Raw genomic sequence first — 25340 nt, forward strand, 5'->3', positions numbered from 1 at the left:
ATTACTCCAAGGTACTTGGTTTCTAGTATCTCGAATTCACACTTCTCTGCTTTGAGGAATAATTTGTGCTTCCTCATGAGAGCTAGTACCTGTCGAACCAGGCTTGGATGCTCTTCCCTGGTTTTGGACATGATAAGGATGTCGTCTAGATAAATGGTAACCTTCCCAGTGGCGATGAGGTCTTTGAAGATGTCGTTCATCATCCATTGGAAGGTGGCTGGAGAGTTGGTCAGACCAAAGAACATTACTGTTGGTTCGAACAGTCCTCGGTTGGTCCTGAACATGGCCTTCCATTCATCTCCCTCCTTTATCCAAACATTGTTGTATCTCCAGCAGACGTCAAGCTTGGTGTAGTATTTGGCCCCTCAGAGTTTGTCCATCAATTCCGAGATCAGCAGTAATGGATAACAGTTCTTGATGGTCATTTCATTTAGTTTGTGATAGTCCTGAACAGGCCAGAGTTTGCTGTCTTTCTTTTTTACAAAAAAGAAAGGGGAGGCCATAGGGGATTTAGATGGTCAGATCTGTCCTGAGGATAGGTTTTCTTCCAAGAACTTATCAAGTTCTTGCTGCTCCTGGTTACCGAGGGGGTAAGTTTTACAGTCCAGATTCGCATTAGCATTAGGGATCAGCTCGATCGCGTGATCCCAGGGTTTTGGGCATGGGAGTTCATCAAAACTCTCCTTTTCGATAATCGCATGCTCACTCCGGTATCATCTCCTCAAATGTCCTTTCCTCCTTTCCTTTGTTGGCCTTGGCTGCCAGGTTGTTGGCATGGTGTACTGCCCGAATATGAATCTCCTTTTGCAAGTCGACCATTAGAATGGTTTCACCATCCTCCATCTTCTCATCTCACCTGTCCTCTGGGTCTTTGTCAGGTAATTCATACAGAATTTTCTGACACTGGCATCGTGCGAATGTAAGTCGTCCGGTCTTCCAATTAATGAGCAGATTGTGTCAGATGAGCCAGTCGTGCTCTAGGAACAGTTCCTTAGTTCCGAGGTCCATGACGGCCAGATCGATTTGCTCAGAATGATCCCTGATGGTCAGTCGGAGTTCAACGAACTCCATGATCAACCCAGCTTGGTTTTTTGTTTTGTCAGCGTTATACACTGGGATAGGTGCAGCAGTGGATCTGGTGAGAAGTTTGTGCTGACAGATGAAGGTTCGGTTGATGGAGCTGCCGGTACATCCACTGTCGATCAGAGCAGTCACTGAGTGTATGGTCCAGTTGGTCAGAGTCTCGATCTGAGCCTTGATGGTTAGGTTCCTCTCTGGGGTTTTAGTTCGTCCAGCCATTCCAATGCTCAGCTTCGTTCTGCCCTTCTCAACCCATCTATGGCTTCGGTGGTGACTTCTCCTGTTCTGGTCCAATGTATCCACCTGTGTAAGATGGCTTTTGCCATACTTTCATCTACCGCTTCTTTGATGGTCCTCCACGTCCATTCGGTCTCGAACAGTTTGAGCCAGTGTTTGAGGCTCTCTGCCCTGGTTCAGCCCGTAGGCGCTTGAGTCTTTTCTTGCGACTCGCTAGGGTGTGCATTGATTTCTCATGGTATATTTGAATGTATTTTTTCTGCTGTAACTATAGAGGTATCATAAGTTTGTACAACAGTAGGGGCCTGCACACCGTAGAGTCCTTCGGCCGATCCAGTAGAGTCGCTCACTGGTCGGCCCTGTCTTTTACTTCCTCGATCTTTGTCTCCTTTCTAAGTTTCTCATCTTCCTTCTGCAGTTCTGCGATTTGTGCTTGAATATCTTCATGGGTCTGCTTCTTCTTTGGGCAGTCCTTGGCCATGTGACTCTTCTGCCCACAGTTAAAGCACTTGCCTTCTTTCTTTAGGCGGTCAATGTCCATTGGCTTCCCAGTTCCGGTGTAAGTCGTTCCGGTTCCCATTTTTTGACTTCTATAGCTAGGCGTTTGAGAGGGTCCCGATGATTTCCCAGCAGTTTACCCTGGCTTGTTCAGGGTTGGTGGGGCCAGCTTTTTGGAGTATTCCTGCAGTGTTGACACCTCCGCTTTCTGCCTTTGTCACTTCTTGTACATCTCGATGATCCTTTCCTTCCATTCGTCATATCCCACAGGCATTAACATTTTAATGCCCATAGCTGAGATCATCATGAGGTACGAGGAGGGGACTCCTCGTTTGAGCGCCTCTACCATTCTTCCATCATTTGCAGTGTCTTCCCTGATTCCTGTGAGCTTGGCAAGTCGTTCCAGCTCATCGAAGTAATCTGTTGCCACCTTATCTCCCATCTTGTATTCCTTGATCTTCTGTTTATGTACCTCCTGTACCATGAGATCGATGAACTTGTCATTTAGCATTCATTTGAACACCGGCCATGAGAGGTATCAGTAGTGCTCCCTAGTGATAGATCGGAAATTCAGAGAGATTAAGATCCACCATGTTTTGGCCTTATCCTCCAGATAGGAGGTGGCGAACGCAACCTTGTTTATGTCGGTTCCAATATACCCGACGTAGACTTTGAAATACTGTTCGCAGTCTACTAAAAACCAATCAATGTCATCAGAGGCCCCTTTGAAGGGGTAAGGCTTGTGAAGGAGGTCGGGATGGCACTGTAAAACGTTGGCATTATGCGGTAATACACCTATCGGATTGGGCCACCCATCGAATGGAGGTTGGTTCCATTCCACCAGTGGTCCTGAGAAAGAATGTAACGAGTGGTCATTGGTGACAGGACTGCCTTTTGGGTTTTCTGCGTAGATGATGACTCCGTCTTACACTGTAAATCCGAGGTGAATGGCTTCGGGATCATCTCGAATGGGTTCTTTCCTGCTTGATTCAGCTTGATCCAGAGGTGGTTGCCCTCCAAGGAGTCGACTTCCTCTGCTGGTCCAGGGATTTCAGATTTCGGCAGGTTGTTGCCTCGGCCGGTTCCTCGTTTGACTAAGCTGTGAAGCCATGCTTCAGATTGAGGGGTTAACATTGGCCCAGCTTCAGATCGAGGGGGCGATATAGACTGCTCGTTTTGGTGGTATAGGTGGAGTGCATGGCATTGGTGCTAGTAGCCTTAGCTTGTGTTGAGTTTGATATGGGGGTATCGGCATGAGCAGATCCTCTGGATGCCGTCGGCCATACTCTTTCCATGCATATTCTGTCGCGGCATACTGCAGAATTCTTTTCTTTTCAGTGTCCTCTGCATACCGATATTCCAGTCCTAAGGATGTCACCTGCCAGCACATGTCCTGCCATAGAAAGTTCCTTCCCTACTCATACAATTCCTGGTACTCCCTATTTCTTGCTCTTTCTACTTCTTCCCTCAGGGCTTCTTCGTCCGTATCTTCTCCTACTTGTTCAAGTCATTGACTGCCTGTATATGGATCTTCACTGTCCTTGTCGCTCTCCTCGTCGCCCTCATCCCCGTTGTCCTCTTCCTTGAGGGGGGAATGGACAGACTGGTCGTAGATGGATGGTACAGCTGGATAAAGAGTCGTCGGGGATCCTTGTACTGTTTTGGGTGCTGGGTCCGGCTTCCCTATGGTCCCTGACTCGATGTATGGGAGGGTTTCTGAGCCAACTATAGCGCGTCCCTCCTCGCACTCTCGTCTCCTCCAGTTCTTGGCTATAGAGGCTGAAGTGTTATTGGAACTCGGAATTAAGGAACTGTTGAGCGACCCTGCTGCTCAGGAATCGCTGGAGGGCCCTGTCAGAGATGTGGGCATTGTCAGGTACTCGGAGCCCATAGGCTCCGAGAATGGAGTCAGCATCCGAGGAGATAGTGTTGGTTTGGGCAGGGTATTCAGGGGTAGGAGGTCGAGGTCCTCCTGCTCGCCTTCATCTGTCGGCTTCAATACCAGAGGGTCCTGTCCCTGAGTCTCCTCCTGAGTCAGGCTCCCTAAAAGGGGAACCCGAATCTGTGCAGAGTCCATACCAGCCGGAGGAGGCAGACCCCAACCACTCAGCCTCTTCTCTTCTCCTCTGTGCTCTTTCTTGTCGGTCGTACTCTGTGGCCTCATACCGCTCTCAGGCTTCTTCTCATACATAGTCAGCGAGCTCTTCTTGGGTTTGCCTAATCTCCTCCTGTCGGGCTTGGTTCTGCTGCTGCTGCTGTACTGCCTCTTCATAGTTGAAGGGTACTGCAAGGTTCCAGTCTGGGAATACTCAGTGAATGATTCTGTCTCACACAGCTCTCCCTCTCTCACTGGCTGTCCCGACCTCAGACTCGCTGCCCACATAGAGATATCGATAGGAGTCCCTGGCTGTGGAGATGGCAATTTTGATGTTCACATAGTCGGGGTGAATAGTCCTTCCATGCGGGTCATCGACTCTCAGCCTACTGACAGACTGGCTGGAGCTGGAGTTGGGCTCAGTGGGGGTCTCGGGGGGGTTCTGAGGGGAGTCGGGGCTTTGGTGGGATCTCGCAGCCATCCGAGTGGCATCAAGGGAGTCCCGAGCATGGTTTCCAATCCCTGAGAGAATTGGAGAGGGGGAATGCTCAGAGGTGGCTGCTGGAGTGATGTTGTCAGGGACCTCCATGGGTTCCTGAGCGACGTTCATCATCCACAGGTTCCAGAACCCTGTGAAAGCAGGGTGGCAGTTTCTGCTGTTTTATCGAGGGGGGTACTGGGGTCCTTCTTCCTCATGAAGGCTCCTCAGATGTGAGTTGCTATTCCCAATTTCTGATAAGAGTCACTCTTGCGGGAAGAAGGATGTTCTGGCAGAGGGGGGGATGTTATGAAAAGGGAGGTCGGGGGTTACGTTGCGTAATATTTGTTGAATCTGCTGGAATGCTTGATAGTACCTGACTATCCAAGCTGCTACTGATTGTCATCCGCGGCAGAGGGTGATGATGGCGAGAAGTCTGAGCAAGGTTCCGATGATGGAAGCAATGAGCTCAAAGAAGTCGTGATTTAGATTGGCAGTTGTTGCTGAAGGCATTTGGTTTCTCAGCACAATTGGGCTTGAGAAAGGGAAGATGAAAGCTTCAAGCTAATTGTTAAGCTCAAGCATCACGTGGACAGATACACATGATAAACAGGTGTTCCTTCACACTTCGAGGAATCACCTGAGTCCACTTTAAGTATATCTGCGGGTTGTGACCCAAGGTCAGACGTTGACTCGAGGTAGAATGGTGTGTATAAACTTTAGCTCAAAGCTGAAGTATCCCAGCAAGAGCGTTGGTCTTAAATACTGTACAGATGTCCCTAATTATATCATTACTTATTATGTCTATCTGTGTCCATTGTGCTCTTTGTCCTTGAGCATCGTTACTGTGCATAAAAGGATGGTTGTGTGTCATTCAGCTTGGTTGTCAGAATGACTTGATAGGTGGGTTAATTGTGCTGACTAAGTTCTCCCACGATCTCATGCTTCTGACCAAGCATAAATAGGGGTAAAAGGACAATGAAAAGGAAAAAATCGTAACATCACTGCATACCACCCACAGACTGATGGATAAATAGAATGCATCAATCAAGAAGTCGAAAAGTATCTCTGACTTTTTATCAATTACTGATAGGACAACTGGGTAGAGTGGTTGGCTCTTGCAGCTTTCTAACATAATAACTAAATCCATTTGGTGATGGGAAAAATCTCATTCTTTGTCAACTATAAGCGACACTCGAACATTACCACCACAGAGTGATGCTGTATTACCATGCCTGCCTCTATAGACTTTGCCTCCACAATAGTCAAGATTCACACTGAAACAAAAGCAGCACTAGAATGTGCCACAGCATTCATGAAATCACAATATGACAAACACCATTGCCTCACTCATGCATACTCTTCCCATAATAAAGTATGGTTAGACATCACAAATCTTCATCTACTATGACCCAAATGAAAACTCACCGACAAGTGCATGGGCTCTTTCTCAATCATTTCAAAGATTGAAGTAAGTACATACAAGCTCAAACTGCTGACTTTCTGGAAAATTCACAATATTTTCAATGAGATATTGTTATCTCTATATATAGCACTAGCATTTTCCAATCAGAAAAAACCACTCCCACTACTATCAGACCTGATCAACGATGAGAAACACTATGAAATTGATTAGATATTAAACTATAAATTACACAAAATTAAAGCGAAAGGTAGAAGAATGACAACAATAGTCAATTATCTTGTCAGCTAAAAGGAATACAGTCCTGAATCAAATCAATGGATCAACAAAAAAATGATAAATGTGGAAAAAGTAATACACAATTATGAAATATCTCTAAATTAAGCCATCAGGATGATAGTCTTAAGGAGGAGGTAATATTATGATTTTCCCTTCTTTTTCTTTTCTAAACCTCTATTTATGCTTAACCAAGGCATCAAGAATAAGCACTTAGAATTATGGGAGCAGCTTAGTCATTATAACAAGCTGACTTCATTATAGTTTTTCGATGCTACTGACATCTGACAACAAATACACAATCGATCTTTTATGTACAGTAATGATGCTCAAGGACAATAGGCATCTAAGACAGAAAAACACACAATAAGTACAAAGTATTAATAGCAAACCATGTATAATATTTAAGAGGGCTCACTCTTGCTGATAATTCCAGCTTTGAGCTAAAGTTTATAACTACTATTTTACCTCAAGTCAATCCTTAACCTTATGACACACCAATCCAGATATGCAACAAGTGAACTCAGCTGATCTCTCAAAGTGTAAAGGGATATCTGTTTATCATATGTATTGGTTCATATGATGCTTAGATCTAACAAGCAGGACTGAGGGAATCTCTAGCACAGTTATCAATCTCAAGGGTTCGAGAGGTTCTGGAAGGGTCAAGAGAGGGAGACTGCTGAAAGAAGTCTGCTGGAAGGTCCTTATCTTTGTGGTCAGAGGTGATAGTTCACTGCCAAGAATTTCTGAATCCTGTGAGGCAATTGTTGCTATTTCTGCTGACTGGTCGAGAGGAGTATTGGTGTCCTTCTTCTTGATTGTGCCTCTAATGCAAGCCACTAGACCTGGCTTTGGGTAGGGGGCTTGTTGGGAGCTGATGGGATGTTCATCGAGAGTCAGAGATATTATAGAGGGAGAGGTCAGAGGTTATATTGCTTAGAATTTGTCAGATGTGTTGAAACTCATTGTAATGTCTGATTACCTAGGCAGTGATTGAATAGCATCTCTGGCATAGCTGAATGATCACCAATAATCCTAATAATATTCTGATGATAGAAAAAAAGAGTTCAAAGAACTCTTAATCAAAGTTTGGGTCTGATAGGATAACAGAGAGCATATGGTTTCTCAGCACAATTGGACTTGAGAAAGAGAAGAGAAAGCTTCAAGCTGATTGTTAGACTCAAGCATCACATGAACAGATACACATGATAAATAGTCTAGTCTCTTCACACTTTGAGAGATTAGCTGAGTCCACTGATATGTAATCTGATCAATATGTCACAAGATCTGAAGGATTAGCTCAAGAGTAGAATGAGATGAATAAACTTTAGCTCAAAGCTGAGGATTATCAGTGAGAGCAAGCTTTCTTAAATACCATATAGGCATTGTCTAAATATACTACTCCTAATTATGTGTTGTCAAGTCCTTTGTGCCTATTGTCCTTGGGCATTGTTATCATATATAAAAGGATGATTGTGTATCATTAGGCAGTATTATCACATTGAAAGACAACAACAGACTTGGCTAGTTGTGATGACTAAGCACTATCCTATAATCTTAAGCACCTGTGTTAGTGCTCTGACTAAGCATGAATAGGGGTTAAAGTCAAGAAAAAGATGAAAAATTGTAACATGAAGTGGTATAGAATAAACTTTAGCTCAAAGCTGAGATTATATAGTGAGAGCTATCCTACTTATATACTGCTTGTCCATCAAGATAAATATACTGCTACTTACTGTATCTGTCTGTGTCTTTATGCCTATTATCCTTGGGTATTGCTACTATCTACAAAAAGACTGTTGTGCATTATTAAGAGTTATCACTGCATCAGAAAACAATGATGGGCCTGGCTTGTTGTGATGACTAAGCCTGTCCTATAGTCCTAAGTGCTAGGCTAAGCACTCTGACTAAGCATAAATAAAGATTAAAATAAATAAAAAAATAGAAATTTTATAATATTACCCTCTCTTTAAGACTATCATCTCAATAACTTAATTTAGGGATAATTTATAATCCTGTATAGTATTATCAGTGTTCATCTATTTTTTGTTCACCCACTGGTTAGATTCAGGGCTATAACCCTTCCAACTGACCAAATAATCAACTATAGTTGTCATTTCTCTCTCTCATATGCAAATTTTACAAAGGTGATAATTTAGAACTTGTTCAATTTCATATTGTTCTTTATCACTGACAAGTTTAGGATCTGGAGAAGGAGAGCATTTTTGATTTGGAAATGCAGACATAATGTACAGTGAAAAAAGAGTTTCATTAAAGATATCATGGATTTTCCATATGCTGGGAAGGCATAACTTGTAAGCAGAGGTGCTGATCTTGGTAACTATAAAAAAAGATCCTGTTCATTTGTTGGTGAGTTTCTGTTTGGAATGAGAGAGATGGAGATTGGTTGTACCCAACTGGACCTTATCTGCAATGTTGTATTAGTGAGCAGAGGCATAATGCTTGTTATACTGCTGTTTCAAACTAGTTCACTTTCTATGCCTAAAACTGCAGGGTCTTGCAGCTTTTACAATTCCAGATTGATGTTTTCATTAGAAACTATGAGATTGAGCTGCTGTTTAGAATGAGAAACCATAATATGGATGATTTGGATGTAATGATTCAAATCTCATCAAGCTTTCATTTGCTGAGGAGGCTCACAAATTTTAGATATATGCTGCTATTAGCTCTTGCAAGGATGTGTTTCTTCCTTGGATGCCCACCCACTTGCTTCAAATCCTCAGTGCAGCACTCAAATGGAAGGACTACTCACTCATGGACTTGGTAGCTATGCATGTCATTGCTCTCTCTGCAGAGCAAGTCATACAGTTGCTAGACAGCACATATCCAGTGCTTTGGGCATGTCTTGTCATTTCTGGTCAGCAATCATTACTCACAAACAACAGATTCTATGTCATTGCTCTGGGATATCTACCCTCTCTTTCTCTGCACTTGCACAGCTCTATCTCCCATCTCTCATTACTAAAAGACCAAGTTGGCACTGTTGGAAATCCAGGGTGTTGCACAGGGTAGACTCCAGGCCGGTAAGGCCAGATGGTATGAACTTATTATTTACAGCTCCTACAGAGCTTGTATTTATACTCTCCAGGCTTATATCTAGAATTTACTACAACTTTCTCTTTCTCTCGAGCTTACTCATCAACTCTCGGCATGATGCCGGATTGCCTTTCTAGAACTTTCCAGCAAAATCCCAACAGGCACCAAACCTATGGCTAATCTCTGTGAAGTATACTACCATCGCATTCAATCTGGAGGGACACCCGGAGAAACTCGCTGGTGAAGGAAGCGTGTGGCCAAGTACTCGGGAGATGCTTGGGCAGAAGTGCACGGCATGTGAGGTGTGGCTGGATGAGTAGGAGGCTAAGTTTAAGTGGAGAGTGGGCAAGATGCCAAGATTCTGGGAAATTGCATTTGGGATGGAAGGCTAGGATAACTTGTGCTGGATTACAGGTGAGTGTGTATCTATTCTCATTTTTGTATGTGAAACCAACGAGACAATTGAACATTGGCAGCGAGTTGCCTATTGTCCATGAATAAGAATCCTAACAAAGCGGTGACTTAGTTCAGGTTGAACGTCCAAATCATAGCTCTCCACATGTCCTACATAAGGATCTAGAATTGAGCATAAATTCACCTCGAGGCAAAGTATTAGCCAATAAATATTATATTTGCAGAATTAGGTATAAAGGCAATAGCTCCGAAAATGAGATATGAAAAGTCCTCATTATTTATAAAAGAGGCAAACTTGTGTGAACATAGGGAAATGCTTCAGTTAGTCGCAATTGCGACCGTCAGCGGATCCAAAGCCGCCATCTGGCCCCAAGTTGTAAAATTTTGCGCGGGTCCGTTCCAATCCGGTGAATACGAGCCTCCATCCTCAACCTGTGTCAGAAGGGCATTGTACTAAAACAAATTCTGTCAAAGAGCCTTGAACAGAAAGCGTCAAACATTCTCTTACCTGTACGTCAACATAGCTATGTATCAATACGCGCAAGTCGTCGTAGAGAGGATTACGATTCCACGCTTCAAGCAACCCTCGTATGAAGATCGCTACGGAGGTATGTGCTGTCAGCTAGAGAAGAAACACTGAATGAACGTCCGAACCTTTGAACCCGACGCCGTCATTGTTCGACGTCAGACTTGCGCCTTCAGTAATGATGCCATCGGCTCCTTCCCAGGCAGACGACTTCACTGCACTTGCCAGGACATTTACCATTCTGCACAGAGTCAAAATATATTCGCTTCCCGACGAATTACAGAAGCACTTACAAGTCATTCCAAGTATCGTTGCTCGTCACATTTGCGAGGACGCTCAGACCTTCAATGAACTTTCCACTATTATAGGTGAACAGCCATGTTGCTGGGCTTCGCGAACAGTTGTTTCCATTTAAGCTGTCCAAAAGGATACCATCGTCATTGATTTGGAGCGCTTGGATCCACTGAGCACTCTGGATGGCTGCGTCGGTATATTTGGAGTCTCCCGTTATATCAGCAAGGAAAGCAGAGAGACTAGGAGGTTATTGAGCCCTGCTACTGCTGAATGTAGAAGAAGTATACGTTATGTAGAGCCTACGGGAAATCAGCAAAAAGACTAGGTGAAGCAAAAGGCCTACCCAGTTGTGATGGAGTTCATGCCTGGGTCGTCCTCGACCGGCCGCTAGTGGGGAAAGGAATTAAAAAATATATCGAAGTGGATATTGGATATATCTCACCCAGAAAACGCCCCCTACCATCGACTCTAGGGTACAAGTGCATTAATTGAGTGAAAAAAGATAACGAAAACAGTGTACGTACTTCCATCGCAGGTCGCAACTAACGAAACATCCTTATAAGGACTACTCCCCGAGCTTGCTTCATCAGCGGTCAGAACACTGATAGAACAATCGTCAGGCGCTATAAAAGAAGACATCAGAGTCATTCACTAATTGCTGACGTGAGTCCAAGTGTCGATTGCATGTTGAAGCAGCGTTGCACTCTGAATTCTGCTCCTTAGAATGCGTTTCTTAGAGAAGATAGAAATGTCGCATACGCCATAAGCCCTGTATGCATATATTGCCGCTTGCGCCCACCACCTAACAAAAAATTTTAGGCGCCCCACCGATGTCCAACCCCCGAAGACTTACATTGCATCGTCATTGTACTTCATTCAAACAGTCAGTCGAATGGTCTTTGTCCATGATACCACGCTCACCCTAAGTGCACAAAGTCAGAGTCGGTTAGCAGGATCGACAGACATCTCGACGCAATACTCACCCGTATTGATCATAGTTCTCCCATAAACCCCAAACCAGTTCCAAGTTGTCTTCAACGAGAGCTTTGTTCGTCGTCGTATCTGCGAGCCAATCTTGAATGGCCATCACGGAAAAGACATTTCCGGATTGCCAATACCCGATTCCTGGCACACCATCATTACCGCTGAATTCTCCTGTGGAATTGTCCAGCTGAGGTAGAATCGTGTCGATGGCAGTCTGCGCAATGGATACGCGCTCGTCATACGGCCGTGAGTTGCTAAAATTCTATGAGGAGTTTAAGTTAGCCAGTAATGTTATGGTGAATCGGCGCGTACCTTCCACGACAGCGGCACGCCTAAGTCCTGGGCTTGAACCACGACCAGTGCAGCACTGAGATATATGATCGTTTGAAACATCGCAATAAGTGGAGTAAGAAAAGATGGGGTGCTGTCCGAGGCATAGTGTGAAAAGACGTTACAATTTAATATAGTGAACCTTGAAACCTGAAACAGAAAACCCATGATAGTGACGTTTCGCGCCTCCAGGATCTGACGGCAGTGATTAACAGTCCCGAAAAGAAGTTTTTGATTGATGGTGACCACGATGCCAGTTTACCTTCAAGTCGTTAGGTACTCTCTCTTTCAACGAGCGAGTCCTCACAGTAAATAGGACAGGTCTGGATTATGCGACGTCCCAGGATGCATAGCAGGTAGTCACTGAAACGCACGGCGTAATGATTTTCGTGTCAGAACACTGGAATGCAGCACTTTTACTACTTATCATGTGATTGCCGTATGCATGCGTTCAGATGGATTCTAGACATCCAGTATTCAGTAAAAGTGAGAGTTAGAAGGCGAACGTGATTATGGCTCACATGTCTTAATTGAATGCATACCGTATGCATCCGAAACGATATCGATAATTCGATAATTGTTACGTAGAGACGGTCTCCAACGGCTTCGGACCAAGTCGTGAAACGAAAGGTCATGCAGCCAAATTAGTTTCATCTGATGAGGGTACAGTCGCAGCTCTCAGCGTACGTTTTGTAGACGAGTATGGGCCCACTGCAGCCGCAGCACTGGGCAGTGTTTGCTGATACGCTCGCCGTCTTGATTCCGGGGTAGAGTTGAATATACGAAGCGCCTTCAACTGTAAAGATGGAGCAAGTAGTCATTTCGGTGATCAGAGAGCAACGTTAAAGATTTTTTCTTTTGAAGTAGAAAATTCTATCAGATAGTGCATGTATGTCAAGTTTCCTTGCTCTTTCTTTTTCTCGTTGACTGAACCGTAATGTTATGTTTATCCTCAAACCATCCTCTTGTGTGGGGCGTCAACGAGGATTCCCTTTCCCTCTTTCACACTGCATGGAATTTTGGCTTATTTCATGACCATGATATCTCTGTGGAGGACGTGTACGGATCAACAATTACTAGAAGACAAGACTGTACTGGGCATTGTAATAAAACAAGCCCTATCTCCAAGAGTATAGGGCCATGCAATAATTGAAAAAAAAATCAAGAAACAATACAACCCCCGTTTTCTGGCTTCACAAATGGTTCGTCGTTATACTGGACCGACACCCCTCCCGATTTCGCTTCCAAGTTGATCTTATCTCCCAAATCCTCCGACCATGCAGTACAATCCCCTATAAAACACTCCCTCCGCTTTTCGCTCTCATTAAAGATATTCAAGTCCTTCTGCAGTGCGGGAGAAAAGATGACATTGCCGCGAGTGGTAACGTTCAATCGTCCCTGCATGCGCTTCCGCGGAATCAAAAGGTAGATGTTTCCCGAACTCGCATAGACGTCCATAACACACAGCGGTCCTGGGCGAGTCGGATCGTGGGGAGAGACGGTGCCGGGTAAACACTACACAGCGTTACTAACACGCAACTCGTGAATGGAAAAGACGTACTAAACGGATCACGATGTCGCCACGAGAGCGTATGTTGACTCGGAAACGGGTCAACCAGCCTGACTTCATGACTTCAATGTCAGTGTCGATTTCTCCCGACTTTGTCTCAATGTTAAGATTGTTCCTACAGCTCTCCGTTTCATAAGGAGTCAGAGAAGATAAAAGATCTGACGGAACGGAGAGCATGGGGTCTATGAGAAAGCTTTCCTTGATGGGACCCGAATCCCGAATGATTGTCAAGTAGTTGCCAGGCTGCCTAGGTGGCGGCGTAGCCTGAGAGCGAGATCCATAAGGCGGAGGCGGAGACTGTGGCGGCATCGGTAGTAAGTTCTGTTTCTCAACCTGAACGATTTGGAAAGGAGAGTAAGATGGTGACAGTAAGTAGTACCTTATCGGTGTTCGACCCCCCAGTTTTCTGAACACTACTCCGCTGTACCTGGACAAGCGATCATATTAGATGATCTTATCGCAGAGGCATCGACTCATAAATTGATACCACAAGAGCTGGAGCCAATACAACTGGAGAGCGCAAGGGTTCCTCCTCTGATGGAGAGTCGAAATCGTGCTACAATACACCCTGTTCAGCATATACGCCACACTGGGAACCAAGCGTGTAGCCACCAACCGAGGATGCTGGAACCAGAGCTTGGGAGACGGCAGGCTCAGTCTGCTGTGAGATGAGAGTCAACACAGCTCGAGGAGTATCGGAGGAAATCGAAACTCACAGACTTCTTGGATCGCGGCTTGCGAATCATCAAGGAGGAGACGAACAGCCGTCTCTGAGCGCCTATTCCTTTTATCTAAGAATAAGACGCAGATAGGTCGGGCTGGATCCCATAGTTGGACACCTCGTGAACACATGCATATGCGGTGAGAAAAAACGGCAATCTTGGCGCCTAAATCGCGGACAGCAGCCCGAACGCAAGGCCGGAAGGATTCATTGGTTGAGTTTTTATCAGGCAGAAACTGCACATATGGATAATGAAATGGGCGACCAGAATTAGGGTTGAACACACAAGTTCTTGGGAGTACTCAGGGATTGTCGTAAAACTTTTATTGAATACCTTTAGAAACAACTGTAGGTATTGGTTAGTGATTGTCAAAGCCGCTAGAAATACACTATGGAACCAAAATATGTCACTTATATATCTGGAAAATTGATGCTACTGTTCGTATGGTACAAGATATTGGCATCGGGTGGCTGAACGACAGTATGAGGCTCCATGAATGGCGGCTGTCGATCGTACAAGTTGCCTGCACTTGCCGCAACAGCGGGAGGTGGAGCGTGCCTTACACTGCCTCTCCCCCTCAATGGAGAAAGCGACATCAGTGGCTCTTCCCAGGGTGGTCTTACATTCGTCGCAAACGGATTCTCATCTACATTCACATTCAGATCCGGACCATCCGCACGGATAGCATGCCGGAAGGGCCCAATCCCCCGTGGCGGAGGTATCGAGGAGCGGTTAGTGTTATGGAGGAACGGGGGTATAGCCGGAGCAGGTGCACCCATCACAGTATCACCATCGTCATCCAATACGATGGGTGATGTACGTGTACCTGCACCTTGCATGCGGTCTGGTCGGGAGGCGCGCAATAACATAGGTCTTGACAGAATATCAGGGCGAAGAGGTCGTGGCAACCGGAGCGTCGAGGGATTTTCGGATGGCATATCCCTAGATAGAGACTCGTAGTTCGGTGGACGGGACGTATGGTCTGTGTCTGGAAACATCTGGTCCAAAGGGAGGGCGGGAGAGTTATGTATTGGCGGTGGATTCGACATACCACTTTCTATATGGGCTCGCATAGATCCGAAGTCTGGCCGCGAATGAGGTATGAACATATTGTTGTGTCGATCAGGACCAGCTTCTGCCTGAGTCGAAAGTCTGCGCAGACGGTGGAATGGGGTCGGTAGATGCGGCGGCAACGGCCGCGAATGGTCGATACCCCCCAACCTCTCCAGATTATGTCTCGTAAGAGGAGCATTCCCCCTCATAACAGGTGGGGCTCTTGCAGGAGGATGACGATCAAGAGGCTGTGCAAAAATAGGAAGGTAGTCGAAAATGCGGTCGCGAGGTAGTGGTGCATGTCCCATTGCTAGCAATTCACGACGGGCACAATCGCATGCACCCCACTCTGCATTGCAACGATAGCAAAATTGTGTACCACAGCGGCACGTCATATGGCTGCACCCCACAGAAAGCTCAACGAGATTGTTGCACCCAGGACAAGTTGCCCATTTCTTCTTATCAGCTAAAGCCCGTACCTCTTGTTCTAAAGTATCTGATGTGCAGGTATGCGAGCGTATGTCTCCATTCGCGATAGTTCCACGACAAGAATTGCAAGTAACCGTGGTACAAGAGCATGTAAGCGGAGCGGAGGGTGACTTGCCGTCGTTTTTAGGGCCCAAGAAGCGACTGCAATTGGGATTGGAACAATAGACGCGGATAGGAGTCGAAAACTCGATGGACTTTTCTTTGAATGCGGCTACAACAGAGGCTTCGACGTGAGATTGCACAGATTCGATTGGAATAGGATCAAGGCAGCATTTAGGCGGGAAGAGAGACTCGTCTTTGGTTGATGCAGATATAAGTGCCTCCATACAAGCGGCATCGAATGTATGACGGCATGGTGCGGTTATTACAGGACCTTCGATGTTACCAAAGCAGACGGAGCAAGTAGGTCTAGCACGGTATGAGCGAAAACAGAGACAAATAAAGAATCATCCGACGTACGATTCGCTCATATTGGCGCTCCTGGAGGAAGATGCACCCGGGAACACGACACGAGGTGGTCTGCCGCTAGCGTGAGATTGGGCGAGATACATAGATATCATGCTCACCGTCGAACACCTTGGGGCCAGGGAAAACGATCTAATGGAATCTCCTCTGGCCGTTCAAAAGGAATAGCCCTCTGTCGCTGTCTATTTGGGAGAGGCGCAGGTGCCTCTCGAATTCTATCACGGCGGTGGTGAAAAAGCTGTTCAACCAGGGGGTCAGGGTGGCCAAATTGCCTAAATCTGAGTAGATTATCTCTCGCATCCTCAGCAAAGAGCCTCAATGCCACGTCTTCGTCGCTCATGGGAACATGCGAATGTCGCTGCGCTTGCTCATCGAGAAACCGGGTGACCCCTTCGAAACTGAAACGGCCAGCGAAGACATCCGGAACGTGGTCGTGAAAGTCCATGAATGGCGGGAGAGACGAGAACTTGAAGGTGACCACCGTGCTGAATGATGGAACGAAACCGGCTTTTTGTACGACCAAAACGTGTCGTGACTGCCTTTGATCCCGATTTAGACAACAGCTTGTTCGCTCACTATAATATTGATATTCGGCAATGGTCCTAGCACAAGGACTCATTGTATCTATTGTAGCAACGGATTTATTTTTCAGATCCCGGGTCTAAAGCTACAATATTTTATTCAATGACTCAGCCGCTGCATCATGCGGAATTCCACAAAATATGACGTCACCCTACAAAACCAACATTGCTAACAAAATTACAAGGATCACAAGATAACTAGATCATAAATAAAATAACCCTGAATAAGGTCGCCTCTTTAATCCTCGGCCAACAGATCATTCACTTCATCTGCCTCTACTTCAGAGTCACTATCAGCGGGACCAAATAAGGAGTCGTCAGCAACCGAACACGCCTCCATCTCCTCTCTCTCCCGCTCTAGCAATTGGCTGATATCAGCGTCAATCACTGATGCCGTTTCAACCTTTACTCTGCAAAAAGGAAGGATCAGGTCAGACAGCACCAGTTTGATTCAAGTACCCAACCTGGTCGTGGATGTGGAGGGAACAGGTGTTGGCTCCATCTCATCATCAGAATCCAGTGTCAAGTCGATCAAGACCGCATCCTTGGGTGCACTGGCCCAGGATCGTTAGTAGGGTTAATAGGCCGACGACGACAGAACTCACGCTGCTCGCTTGGGATTTGTCCTCCTCTTCATCCTCGGCGGAGGCGACGATGTATGTTCTGCCCGCTCGGTCTCAAAATCAGACCCATCATCGGAACCAGGGATGCATCGTTTCCTACAATGACTCCAAATGAATACACGTAGTGACCAAAATCGCATCAGATGCACTTTGCTTTAGCCTTTGGCTTATAATCAGTTTCTTCGGAGCTAAGGCTTGTAACACTGCCCGATCGCCTACAGAGTCCATCAATACAGTGCTGCTGAAGTGCCAAAGAAGAAAAAGGCTACCTCTTCCGCGTCCTCTTAGGCTTGACATCGATGACTTCGTCGTCGTCGTCTAATGGAATGAGGTCGTCAAGGAACGAGAAGAGCTGCTTCAACTCGGCCAATTCCCTGTACTCCTTTTCACTGAAGTTGGCAAGTTGCAATTCGAACTTCTTCGACAGGGCCGCGTCGAACTTATTTATGGCATTCTTTGCTGTGGCATCTTTGACCGGCTGACGCTGCGGGGAGGGTAAACTAACTGATCACGAGTCTACAGGGTGAGCCATACCGATTGCAACCTGTATAATAGCATCTTGAGAGTGCGTACATCGTTGTCGTCAGGGCTGTCAGGTATATGCAATTTTCCAATAGTTGTACAAAGGGCTTTCTTGTCGTCCTCTGAAGAAGTATGAGTTTTATCTCGGCCATGGGACATACAAGGATGCTCACTGTCAAGAGTATCCTTTAAGAGGATCTTGGCAATATCAATCGCCATCGTGAACTGAATGGAAGCAGCATCGCGATACAAGGGGTGCTCCTCGGTGATGACAGTCTCTTGGTTCACCCTAAAATGCTGAACCTTAGAGCAATCAAATAGGGTTCCTATTATAACAAACCTGAAGGTGTACGGGTTTGTCCATGTCACAAAATGTCCGATGATGAGTGTCGGAGAAATCATGGTGTCGTTGAACGGATCCTTTCGGATTTTACCAAGCTCCTGCAAGGTGTCAGTGAAGCCCTGAGCAACAGCCATATCAGCAGGCAACGACGGACAAAACAACAACAAGAACCTCTGCTACGAGTCGCTTGTTAGCCGGTGACGATGCAGAATAAAAATGGAAGAAGTGCAACAGAAGTTGACGGAGCGGTTGGTTGCCGACCGTTTCCGGTGAGAAATACGCCATGAGCAAATGAACAATGATCTGGCAAGATCAATGTCAACAACCAGGAACAACAGAACAAAAACGGTGCATTCACCAATTTATCCTTGAAAATGCCCGCCATGACGAGTTTCGCCAGTCCATGACAGATCACTTCCTGAACTTTTGCTGACGTTTCGACGTCCAATTTTGCAATCAGACTATCGGCTAACACTCGGGCCTATAACATTTTTAAATTTATAGAGATTAAATGGTAATCACAGGTGACACTAACATTTTCTGGACTCAGAATAGCGCGTTCATAAACCATCAGAATGTCAAAGAGTCCTTGCAGAATGATTATCTTGAGTTCCTCTGGAGCCGTGGCTGAGTGTTGAAGGAACATCGGGACTGTCTTGATTGCAAGTTTCTAAAGAGAAAATGGACTATGTCGAAATAGCACACGTACATGTTGGGCCTGCGTACCTGATCAATAAGGCATATCAAAGCGAGACATGTCCAAGCTTTGTCCCGTGAAATATCGTCGATAGGCTTGCTCACGTTCGGTAGGATGAGATCTTTAAATAGTCCATTCAAGGAAGAATTGTTGCTTATTGTCTACGCTGGGATGAGCCGAGGTAGTTGGGCGAAGGACGTCAAACTTACATCATTGACCTGCTCCAGCATTGCAATACTCATCGTCAGGCATTTAAGGTCGGTCGAAGCCTTTTCCTCTGGAGACTTCTCTTGGACAGGTATCTGCATACTGGGTCGCGCGGGCGTATTGGGCATGCTTTCAAAGCTCGCGTCGGGATCTCTCTAGATAATTCATGATACACCCACGAAATCGCGATTGCCAAAGGGTGTGAAGACTTACCTCGGCCTCCCGTGCCATGGCATCGATATCGTCTCCGGGATCTCTAAAGTCATGGATGAGCTCGACCACGACCCGAATGAGATCTCGCTCGCTCGCTGTGATAAAAGGAAGAACCCGCATGCACCCTATAAGAATATTTTCAGGAAGATCCTCTCCAAGGATTGATTCTAGTAGACGTTAGCTCCAGGTTCATTCAAAACCGGATATACTTACTGATCAATTGATACATATTACGCCGCCCAGTCTCATCGCCATAATCGAGATGCGTCGTGATTTTCAGCATTTCCTCAAGGCAAAACTCCTTCTTATCCTTTTGGTCCTCTTCTCGGAATTCACAATCATTGTATGCTTGCTGCAAGGAAAAGAGGTAGCCAGTCACCGAAGGAAGGTAATTCTCCAGCGTCTCTAGCTTTTTCATCTTGTCCTCTTCGGTCTTGAATCTCTGCAAACTTTCGATGTACACGCGAGCAAGAAAAGCTGACTCTGGGGACATCTGACGAACTAAGCGGGCGTCAATATCGTAAATAGTAGGATGGGTAAGCAAGGCACTTGCCTTCACAAGTCAGCAGCTTAGTTTCATTGGGTTTCGTTTCAAAGATACTTAGGAGCGCTTTCTCTGCCGACTTTGGCGCGACTAGCAAATCGAACAGAGACAAAAAAGCCATAAATTTGGCTTCGCTCGCTGCATGCTCGTCCTTGTCCAGGCCCTCCTGCTTCAGGGGTATTTCTTCAGCGAGATCAAACCATGTTGCAATCAGGTCTCTGGCAGCGTCCAGGACGGAGTCTTCGCGATCACCCGTTCCGTTGCACACGATCCTCTCTCGTTGTGCAATGGTTAATATGCGAGGATGGGTCGGACCAATTTCATTATTTTGCAAGGCGTTGCGTTTGAGAAAGATGTAGCAGTTTTTTCTGACAGAAGTGTCGCGGTCTCGTAGCCGATCAAGTATGGCATCCATTGTGATGTCGTTGGTAGGGATATTCCAAAGGATTGCACGACGAACATCCCTAGATAGATGAGTCAATAGGTCCTTGATATACGTGCACATGAATACATACGCAGAATCATCAGCCGATAGGGTATTTCGTAGTGTCAGTGTAACTGGTATGTCTTCACTTTCGGGGTCCTCTGCACCGGCAAATTTGCAAAGTCCAAAGGCAGCTTGCGTTCGTACTGCAGCATCTTTGTCCTTAAGACGATCCTCCAAATGCATCCATATAGACTTCCAGAGCCCCTCACTGTCAATATCATTGAGCGAGAAGAAACTGAAAGATGGAGAGCACTTGCTCGATTTCCCCTAAGTGCGATACCACAGCAGAACATGTTTGAACTACCCTGAAGCGCACATTCCTGTCTTTTGCTCTGAATCCTGACAGCAAGAATTTACAAAAACCGAAAGTGAACCGAGACGCCAATGTATCCTCGTCGTCGTCGACCTCGTCGTCTTCTCTTCCTCGCAACTCCTCGATCGCTGTGAGAGAATAAGTTTGGGAAGATCGGTGTAAAGAGAGAGTTCGCGCCTCTTTCATTAATTAATCTGACGTAGGCTCCCACTAGTTTGACAATGTTTTCCGTAGATTTCTCGGCACGCTTTATGAGAAAGATGCGGCTTAGAAGCTCACTGACAATCTCCAGAAATCTGGTTTCCCCGGACAGCTGATTGGTTTCAGAGAATCTCATCCTGGCCATTTCTGCATGGCACTTGTAGAGCTCGACGACGTTTTTCTTGTGGCTGGTGACAGAATGTTGGGCTTGATCAAAAATTTGGCGAATTTTCAAAGATATTTCATCTTCGGAGAGAGTATTCTTCTTCTTTGTCCTAGCGGGCATAACGGCAGAAAAGTGTCGTGGAGGTAAGGTCGGAGACCGAGCGTTGATGGTTCACGAGGGGCTGTTCACGATCACGCTAGTCACGGTAATCACGTGCTTTATCGCGACTGTGACAACCCCAACAGCGGCCTCTGGCCTAAATAAGTAATTAGCCCCCTGGCCTCAGCGAACCGCTAGCATTACTAGGACTTTTCATTCCAGATATCCATGATATGCTCTCCAAATCTGTGACTTGTCCTGGCATGGAGTAACTGGTGTGGAATGTGCTACACGATGCATGATTTGGCTCATATTTTCTCTGCTATTCGCTTAATAGGCGTTTCATTATCGCTATCAACATAATATTATTCAAAGACTTCTTATCCGACAATAATAATAATCACTTGAGCACATGGAGGGAAAACGGCGGGATGGTCTCTAAAATGTCGCTGCCCTCGGAAGTGACGGCCGCGGCCGGCGGGGTACTCTGATATGCTGATAAGTACACATCGGCCAATAGAACGACGCGTTGGTGTTTGAGCAGCCGCCGATGTCGCGTCGTCCTTGTTTCCGAGTTGCACAAAAGCACCGTGACTTACGAGATGGCGATATTCTCTGCCCTTCTCCACCTCCATGAGTACTGCAACTATCCTGACGCAGATTGACGCGTCCGCGCCTATTCTCTCCTCTGGCGTGGGGTATGCGATCGTCTTAGATATGGGCATGGGCTTTGCAGGCCTGATGTTGTTCATCACCAAATTGACCGATCGGTATACTGAGCATCACGCTGGTGGTTCGTCGGAAAAGTTCACTTCGGCAAGCCGTTCGTTGAAACCAGGTCTTATCGCTTCCGGGATTGTTTCTGCGGCAACATGGGCCGCTACGCTCCTGCAATCGGCTACGGTTTGCCTCGTTTATGGATTATCAGGCCCTTGGGTGTGCGGAAGTTGCTGGCATGTTTCAGCTCCATATACTAACAACCTCATTCTTCTAGTGGTATGCGGTAAGAGCACAACATCGAAGTAGGGTTGTTTATTCTCTAAATCGCTTTTAGGCTGGTTCGGCAACACAAATTGTCCGTTTCTCTTTCCGTTTTATTTCTGTCTACTAATCAATATTGCGTAGATGGCATTTGCTCAGAATGCTATCCAGCTGAAAAGAAACGCGCCTGGAGCTCACACCTTTCTCGAAATCATTGCCGTACGATGGGGGACGTTCGCACATTTCAGCTTTATGTTCTTCGGATTAGGAACCAGTAAGCGTTCATTTCTCCACGTTGTCAAAACAAATGCTGACCACGTCCTAGACATCATGTATGCTCTTAATTTTGCACTGAAAAACAAGATCCTCACTTGTCATAAGTCTGACGGCACAGCTGACTACTGTTGGAAGCGATACTGTGAACACACGCACGGGCATGAACACAATCGCTGCATGTTTCCTTATTCCCGTAGGTGTTGTGGTGTATACGTTAATCGGTGGTCTTCGCTCCAGTAGGGATTATGATGAGCCTTCCTCGATTATACATACTCACGACGTTTTCTATAGCTTTTTTCTCCGACTACCTGCACACCACTCTTATCTTCGCCATCATCCTGGCTTTCGGCTTTTCAGCTTTTGCTATCAACGAGTACTTAGGTTCACCTTCGAAGGTGTACGATCTTCTTCAAGTTGCTGCAACAAATTATCCCATCACGGGCAATGCTGCTGGCTCCTACACAACTTTCTCTAGGATTTCTTGCTTTTTTGAGGAATGTTATTCATCATAGGATAGGCAACGAGCTGTTGCTAGCAAGGCTAGCACTTCCGTCGAAGGTTATATCTTGGGAGGCTTTTCTTTTCTTCCTGTCCCCTACGCATTCGCCACTGCAGCAGGTCTCGCCATTGTAGCCCTCTCTGCCGACTCCACGTCCCCGTACGCTCCATTAAGTGCAGCACAATCGACTTTGGCAGCACCAGCTGCTGCTACAGCATTGCTAGGGAGATCTGGCGCCCCCTTGCTATTAATTGTTCTCTTTTTGGCTGTAACCTCAGCAGTATGTGACTGGTGTCTTTGATTGCAGGACATAGCTGACCTTCTTTGAAAGGCGTCTGCTGAACTTGTCGCGGTGTCGTCAATTATTACTTACGACATCTACAAGCGTTACATCAACCCTCACGCCACTGATAAGCAGATTCTCTGGGTGTCTCATGTCGGTGTCGTCGGTTTCGGCATTTTTATGGGTGTACTGGGGGTCATTTTCTACGAAATTGGCGTCTCCCTTTCATGGCTTTGTGAGCATTTTAGATCTTATTACGTGTACTTACTCATTATTTTACATCTCAGACGGATTCACGGGTCTGTATTCGTTGTGGCGGTTAGCTGAGAATCCATGACTGACATCATTTAATGTACAGGAACTTTTGCATCTTCTGGTGTTGTACCTGTCGGCCTTTGCCTGCGTTCCCGACACGCCAACAAATGGGGTTGCCTTGCCGGTTTGTGGATCGGTTTCGCGTGTGGTATTGCTGCGTGGTTGGCCACTGCTGCAGGTTATGGGGTACGTTTTATCTACTTATTTTCCATGTCGATTTTCCTATGTAAACATCAACTTACAGGGCGTCATCGATGTTACGACAACCGGAGGAACGTACGAGCAGCTAGCTGGAAACGCAGGATCTTTCTTCCTGGCGACGATTATTTCAGGCATCGTTTCCTATAGGTGGCCCGAAGACTTTGACCTTGAGATTACCCGAAGGATGAACACTTTTCAACCGGAAGACGCTGACGCTGAAGGACACGTTGATGCTGCCGAGATAGACTCTGGGGACGAGAAGAGGATCGACACCAATGTCAGCGAGGTCGACATGGAGAAGGGTGTGCATGTCCATAACGATGCTTCGGATGATGATTTGTATAAAGACTCCATTTTTTCGGTACGACTCACCATCAGTCTATTTGTGGTGTAAGTCCATCACCGCTGATATAGGCCGTGCCGGGCTAACTGGTTTTTCCTCTCAGGCTCTGTGTTTTCGTGTAAGTATCCGGAAATTCACCTTAATATTCACAAAGGTTTCGTAGTCTATGCATGATGGTCATCCCGCAAATATGGTCCAAGGTACTTGAATCTCAGTACCTTCGGCTGATTTCGTTCTCTTACACTCTGACAGGCTGGCTTCATCTGGTGGATTGTCCTTGCGTTCTTGTGGACATTCGTAGCTTCTTTCATCGTCATTATCTACCCTGTTGTGCGTCCTCATCGCGTTTACTCTCTCGTTTACAACTAACCGTTTACATAGTGGGAATCTCGATATGCTTTATGGGAGATATTACGAGGTATAATGGCGGATATATCTGGAAAACGCAAGGCTATCAGATGATTCTGTGGCATAGAAATCGTCCTGGATTCTTTAATCGACTATTTATGTACAAACACGTTACTATATAATTTTGAAGACCAACGACATGATATATGTGCATTTTCATGATAAAACCAGTGGCACTAGTCAGACAAAACGATACCCTTCATAGTTAATATAGCCTTGAGTGAAGGGAAAGAAAATAAGATCAACATAAGCCGCTAACCAAATCGTGGCATTTAGCGTGTTCCTCATCAAGTCGCAAGACGGTATCCTCTCCGTTTTCCATGACACGGGAGCTCGCAGAATACCGGCTTTCTTTCCCGTGACCGGAACATATTCTTTCATGGTCACTGTCGTCGTCATGCTTGGGATCATCAAGGACGGATATTAGCTGCGTGTTTTAATCCAGGGCAGCATCAGTATGTCCCTGTATGCTGCTCTCGTCTCAATGGACAGACCTGAATGGACAGACCTGCATAGGCGATCAGGCTCTCGAGATCCGTGATGTATGAGGCGGTGTGGGACAGAAGCTCATGCGGGAGCTGGTCCTGATCCAGGGAAAGCCAGCATGGGTAATAGTCGACGAGATCGTCGAGATAATTGCACAGACGCGAAAACATCGATACCTGGGGTGCTTGATGCGGAAGCATACCACGATGGAAGGAAATCCACGGGGTTGGTATGAACTACCTCTCCATTCTTCGTGTCCAGCCTGACAATGACACATAAATAGAGGAAATGACTCCAAAAACGACAGAACTTTTCTTGGAGGAAGTGCGCATGTGGTCGGTGACATCGACCACGGACGATTTCAGAGAACGTTCGTCTTCCAGATGTGTGGCAACATAGATGCAGAGATTCTCTCGGCTATCGGACTGGCAAATCATCGGCATCCCCGATCGTCAACAAGAGACAGGATGATTGGGCTAGTAAGTTACATGAGTAAACCGGTAGGAAGAGCACCATCCATGCAAATGTGAATGTAATATGGTAATGGTCCTTGTCGATGCT

At 46.1% G+C, this 25340-nt stretch overlaps 6 protein-coding genes across 6 annotated transcripts; 1 reads left to right on the forward strand and 5 right to left on the reverse strand.

The window, feature by feature from the left end:
• Nucleotides 1-9794: 9794 nt before the first annotated feature.
• BT62DRAFT_946384 (endo-1,6-alpha-mannosidase) lies at nucleotides 9795-12030 on the reverse strand. The gene is made up of 14 exons (XM_043187979.1): nucleotides 11843-12030; nucleotides 11675-11786; nucleotides 11362-11624; nucleotides 11232-11249; nucleotides 11138-11180; nucleotides 11031-11083; nucleotides 10903-10979; nucleotides 10821-10846; nucleotides 10722-10765; nucleotides 10666-10677; nucleotides 10378-10617; nucleotides 10213-10325; nucleotides 10067-10158; nucleotides 9795-10011 (listed from the first exon to the last, which is right to left on the reverse strand). Exons 2-14 carry the CDS (start codon nucleotides 11753-11755, stop codon nucleotides 9877-9879), a joined length of 1197 nt encoding a protein of 398 aa, XP_043042244.1. The 5' UTR covers nucleotides 11756-11786; nucleotides 11843-12030; the 3' UTR covers nucleotides 9795-9876.
• Nucleotides 12031-12715: 685 nt separating this feature from the next.
• BT62DRAFT_929839 (uncharacterized protein) lies at nucleotides 12716-13908 on the reverse strand. The gene is made up of 5 exons (XM_043185812.1): nucleotides 13879-13908; nucleotides 13750-13818; nucleotides 13642-13689; nucleotides 13254-13595; nucleotides 12716-13207 (listed from the first exon to the last, which is right to left on the reverse strand). The coding sequence occupies exons 4-5, from the start codon at nucleotides 13569-13571 to the stop codon at nucleotides 12854-12856; spliced, it is 672 nt and encodes a 223-aa protein (XP_043042245.1). The 5' UTR covers nucleotides 13572-13595; nucleotides 13642-13689; nucleotides 13750-13818; nucleotides 13879-13908; the 3' UTR covers nucleotides 12716-12853.
• A 275-nt stretch (nucleotides 13909-14183) lies between these two features.
• Nucleotides 14184-16513, reverse strand: BT62DRAFT_725362 (uncharacterized protein). Its single transcript, XM_043182025.1, has 4 exons — nucleotides 15986-16513; nucleotides 14382-15934; nucleotides 14270-14329; nucleotides 14184-14219 (listed from the first exon to the last, which is right to left on the reverse strand). Exons 1-2 carry the CDS (start codon nucleotides 16084-16086, stop codon nucleotides 14395-14397), a joined length of 1641 nt encoding a protein of 546 aa, XP_043042246.1. The 5' UTR covers nucleotides 16087-16513; the 3' UTR covers nucleotides 14184-14219; nucleotides 14270-14329; nucleotides 14382-14394.
• A 548-nt stretch (nucleotides 16514-17061) lies between these two features.
• On the reverse strand, nucleotides 17062-21054 carry BT62DRAFT_965306 (uncharacterized protein). Its single transcript, XM_043188767.1, has 17 exons — nucleotides 20699-21054; nucleotides 20466-20649; nucleotides 20237-20416; nucleotides 19731-20185; nucleotides 19391-19678; nucleotides 19178-19344; nucleotides 18967-19119; nucleotides 18787-18918; nucleotides 18596-18730; nucleotides 18419-18541; nucleotides 18232-18363; nucleotides 18058-18179; nucleotides 17891-18006; nucleotides 17730-17839; nucleotides 17465-17679; nucleotides 17345-17410; nucleotides 17062-17291 (listed from the first exon to the last, which is right to left on the reverse strand). Exons 1-17 carry the CDS (start codon nucleotides 21006-21008, stop codon nucleotides 17174-17176), a joined length of 3006 nt encoding a protein of 1001 aa, XP_043042247.1. The 5' UTR covers nucleotides 21009-21054; the 3' UTR covers nucleotides 17062-17173.
• A 467-nt stretch (nucleotides 21055-21521) lies between these two features.
• BT62DRAFT_1074289 (uncharacterized protein) lies at nucleotides 21522-24423 on the forward strand. The gene is made up of 15 exons (XM_043179001.1): nucleotides 21522-21923; nucleotides 21982-21990; nucleotides 22042-22062; nucleotides 22113-22300; nucleotides 22350-22480; nucleotides 22536-22742; nucleotides 22803-23023; nucleotides 23075-23261; nucleotides 23314-23325; nucleotides 23385-23527; nucleotides 23586-23932; nucleotides 23989-24003; nucleotides 24049-24085; nucleotides 24138-24215; nucleotides 24267-24423. The coding sequence occupies exons 1-15, from the start codon at nucleotides 21621-21623 to the stop codon at nucleotides 24345-24347; spliced, it is 1980 nt and encodes a 659-aa protein (XP_043042248.1). The 5' UTR covers nucleotides 21522-21620; the 3' UTR covers nucleotides 24348-24423.
• A 111-nt stretch (nucleotides 24424-24534) lies between these two features.
• BT62DRAFT_1003463 (uncharacterized protein) lies at nucleotides 24535-25222 on the reverse strand (the record flags this gene model as incomplete). The annotated part of the gene is made up of 3 exons (XM_043176944.1): nucleotides 24535-24720; nucleotides 24788-25015; nucleotides 25073-25222. 3 exons carry the CDS (start codon nucleotides 25220-25222, stop codon nucleotides 24535-24537), a joined length of 564 nt encoding a protein of 187 aa, XP_043042249.1.
• Between the last annotated feature and the right edge of the window lie 118 nt (nucleotides 25223-25340).

This window comes from Guyanagaster necrorhizus (assembly GCF_019112545.1).
Source record: "Guyanagaster necrorhizus MCA 3950 unplaced genomic scaffold BT62scaffold_7, whole genome shotgun sequence".
Lineage (NCBI taxonomy): Eukaryota > Fungi > Basidiomycota > Agaricomycetes > Agaricales > Physalacriaceae > Guyanagaster > Guyanagaster necrorhizus.

Coding starts and splice junctions, on each gene's coding strand:
- BT62DRAFT_946384 (XM_043187979.1), bottom strand. CDS start 11,755: ATGTTTCAAACGATCATATATCTCAGTGCTGCACTGGTCGTGGTTCAA. Junction 11,625..11,674: donor GCGTGCCGCTGTCGTGGAAG/GTACGCGCCGAT, acceptor AACTCCTCATAG/AATTTTAGCAACTCACGGCC. Junction 11,084..11,137: donor ATGCATACAGGGCTTATGGC/GTATGCGACATT, acceptor AGCAGAATTCAG/AGTGCAACGCTGCTTCAACA.
- BT62DRAFT_929839 (XM_043185812.1), bottom strand. CDS start 13,571: ATGCCGCCACAGTCTCCGCCTCCGCCTTATGGATCTCGCTCTCAGGCT. Junction 13,208..13,253: donor GCGACATCGTGATCCGTTTA/GTACGTCTTTTC, acceptor AACGCTGTGTAG/TGTTTACCCGGCACCGTCTC.
- BT62DRAFT_725362 (XM_043182025.1), bottom strand. CDS start 16,086: ATGATATCTATGTATCTCGCCCAATCTCACGCTAGCGGCAGACCACCT. Junction 15,935..15,985: donor AGCGCCAATATGAGCGAATC/GTACGTCGGATG, acceptor ATACCGTGCTAG/ACCTACTTGCTCCGTCTGCT.
- BT62DRAFT_965306 (XM_043188767.1), bottom strand. CDS start 21,008: ATGCCCGCTAGGACAAAGAAGAAGAATACTCTCTCCGAAGATGAAATA. Junction 19,345..19,390: donor TAATATGTATCAATTGATCA/GTAAGTATATCC, acceptor AACGTCTACTAG/AATCAATCCTTGGAGAGGAT. Junction 17,292..17,344: donor AAGCCAAAGGCTAAAGCAAA/GTGCATCTGATG, acceptor GAGTCATTGTAG/GAAACGATGCATCCCTGGTT.
- BT62DRAFT_1074289 (XM_043179001.1), top strand. CDS start 21,621: ATGAGTACTGCAACTATCCTGACGCAGATTGACGCGTCCGCGCCTATT. Junction 22,481..22,535: donor AATCGGTGGTCTTCGCTCCA/GTAGGGATTATG, acceptor CGTTTTCTATAG/CTTTTTTCTCCGACTACCTG. Junction 24,086..24,137: donor TCCCGCAAATATGGTCCAAG/GTACTTGAATCT, acceptor ACACTCTGACAG/GCTGGCTTCATCTGGTGGAT.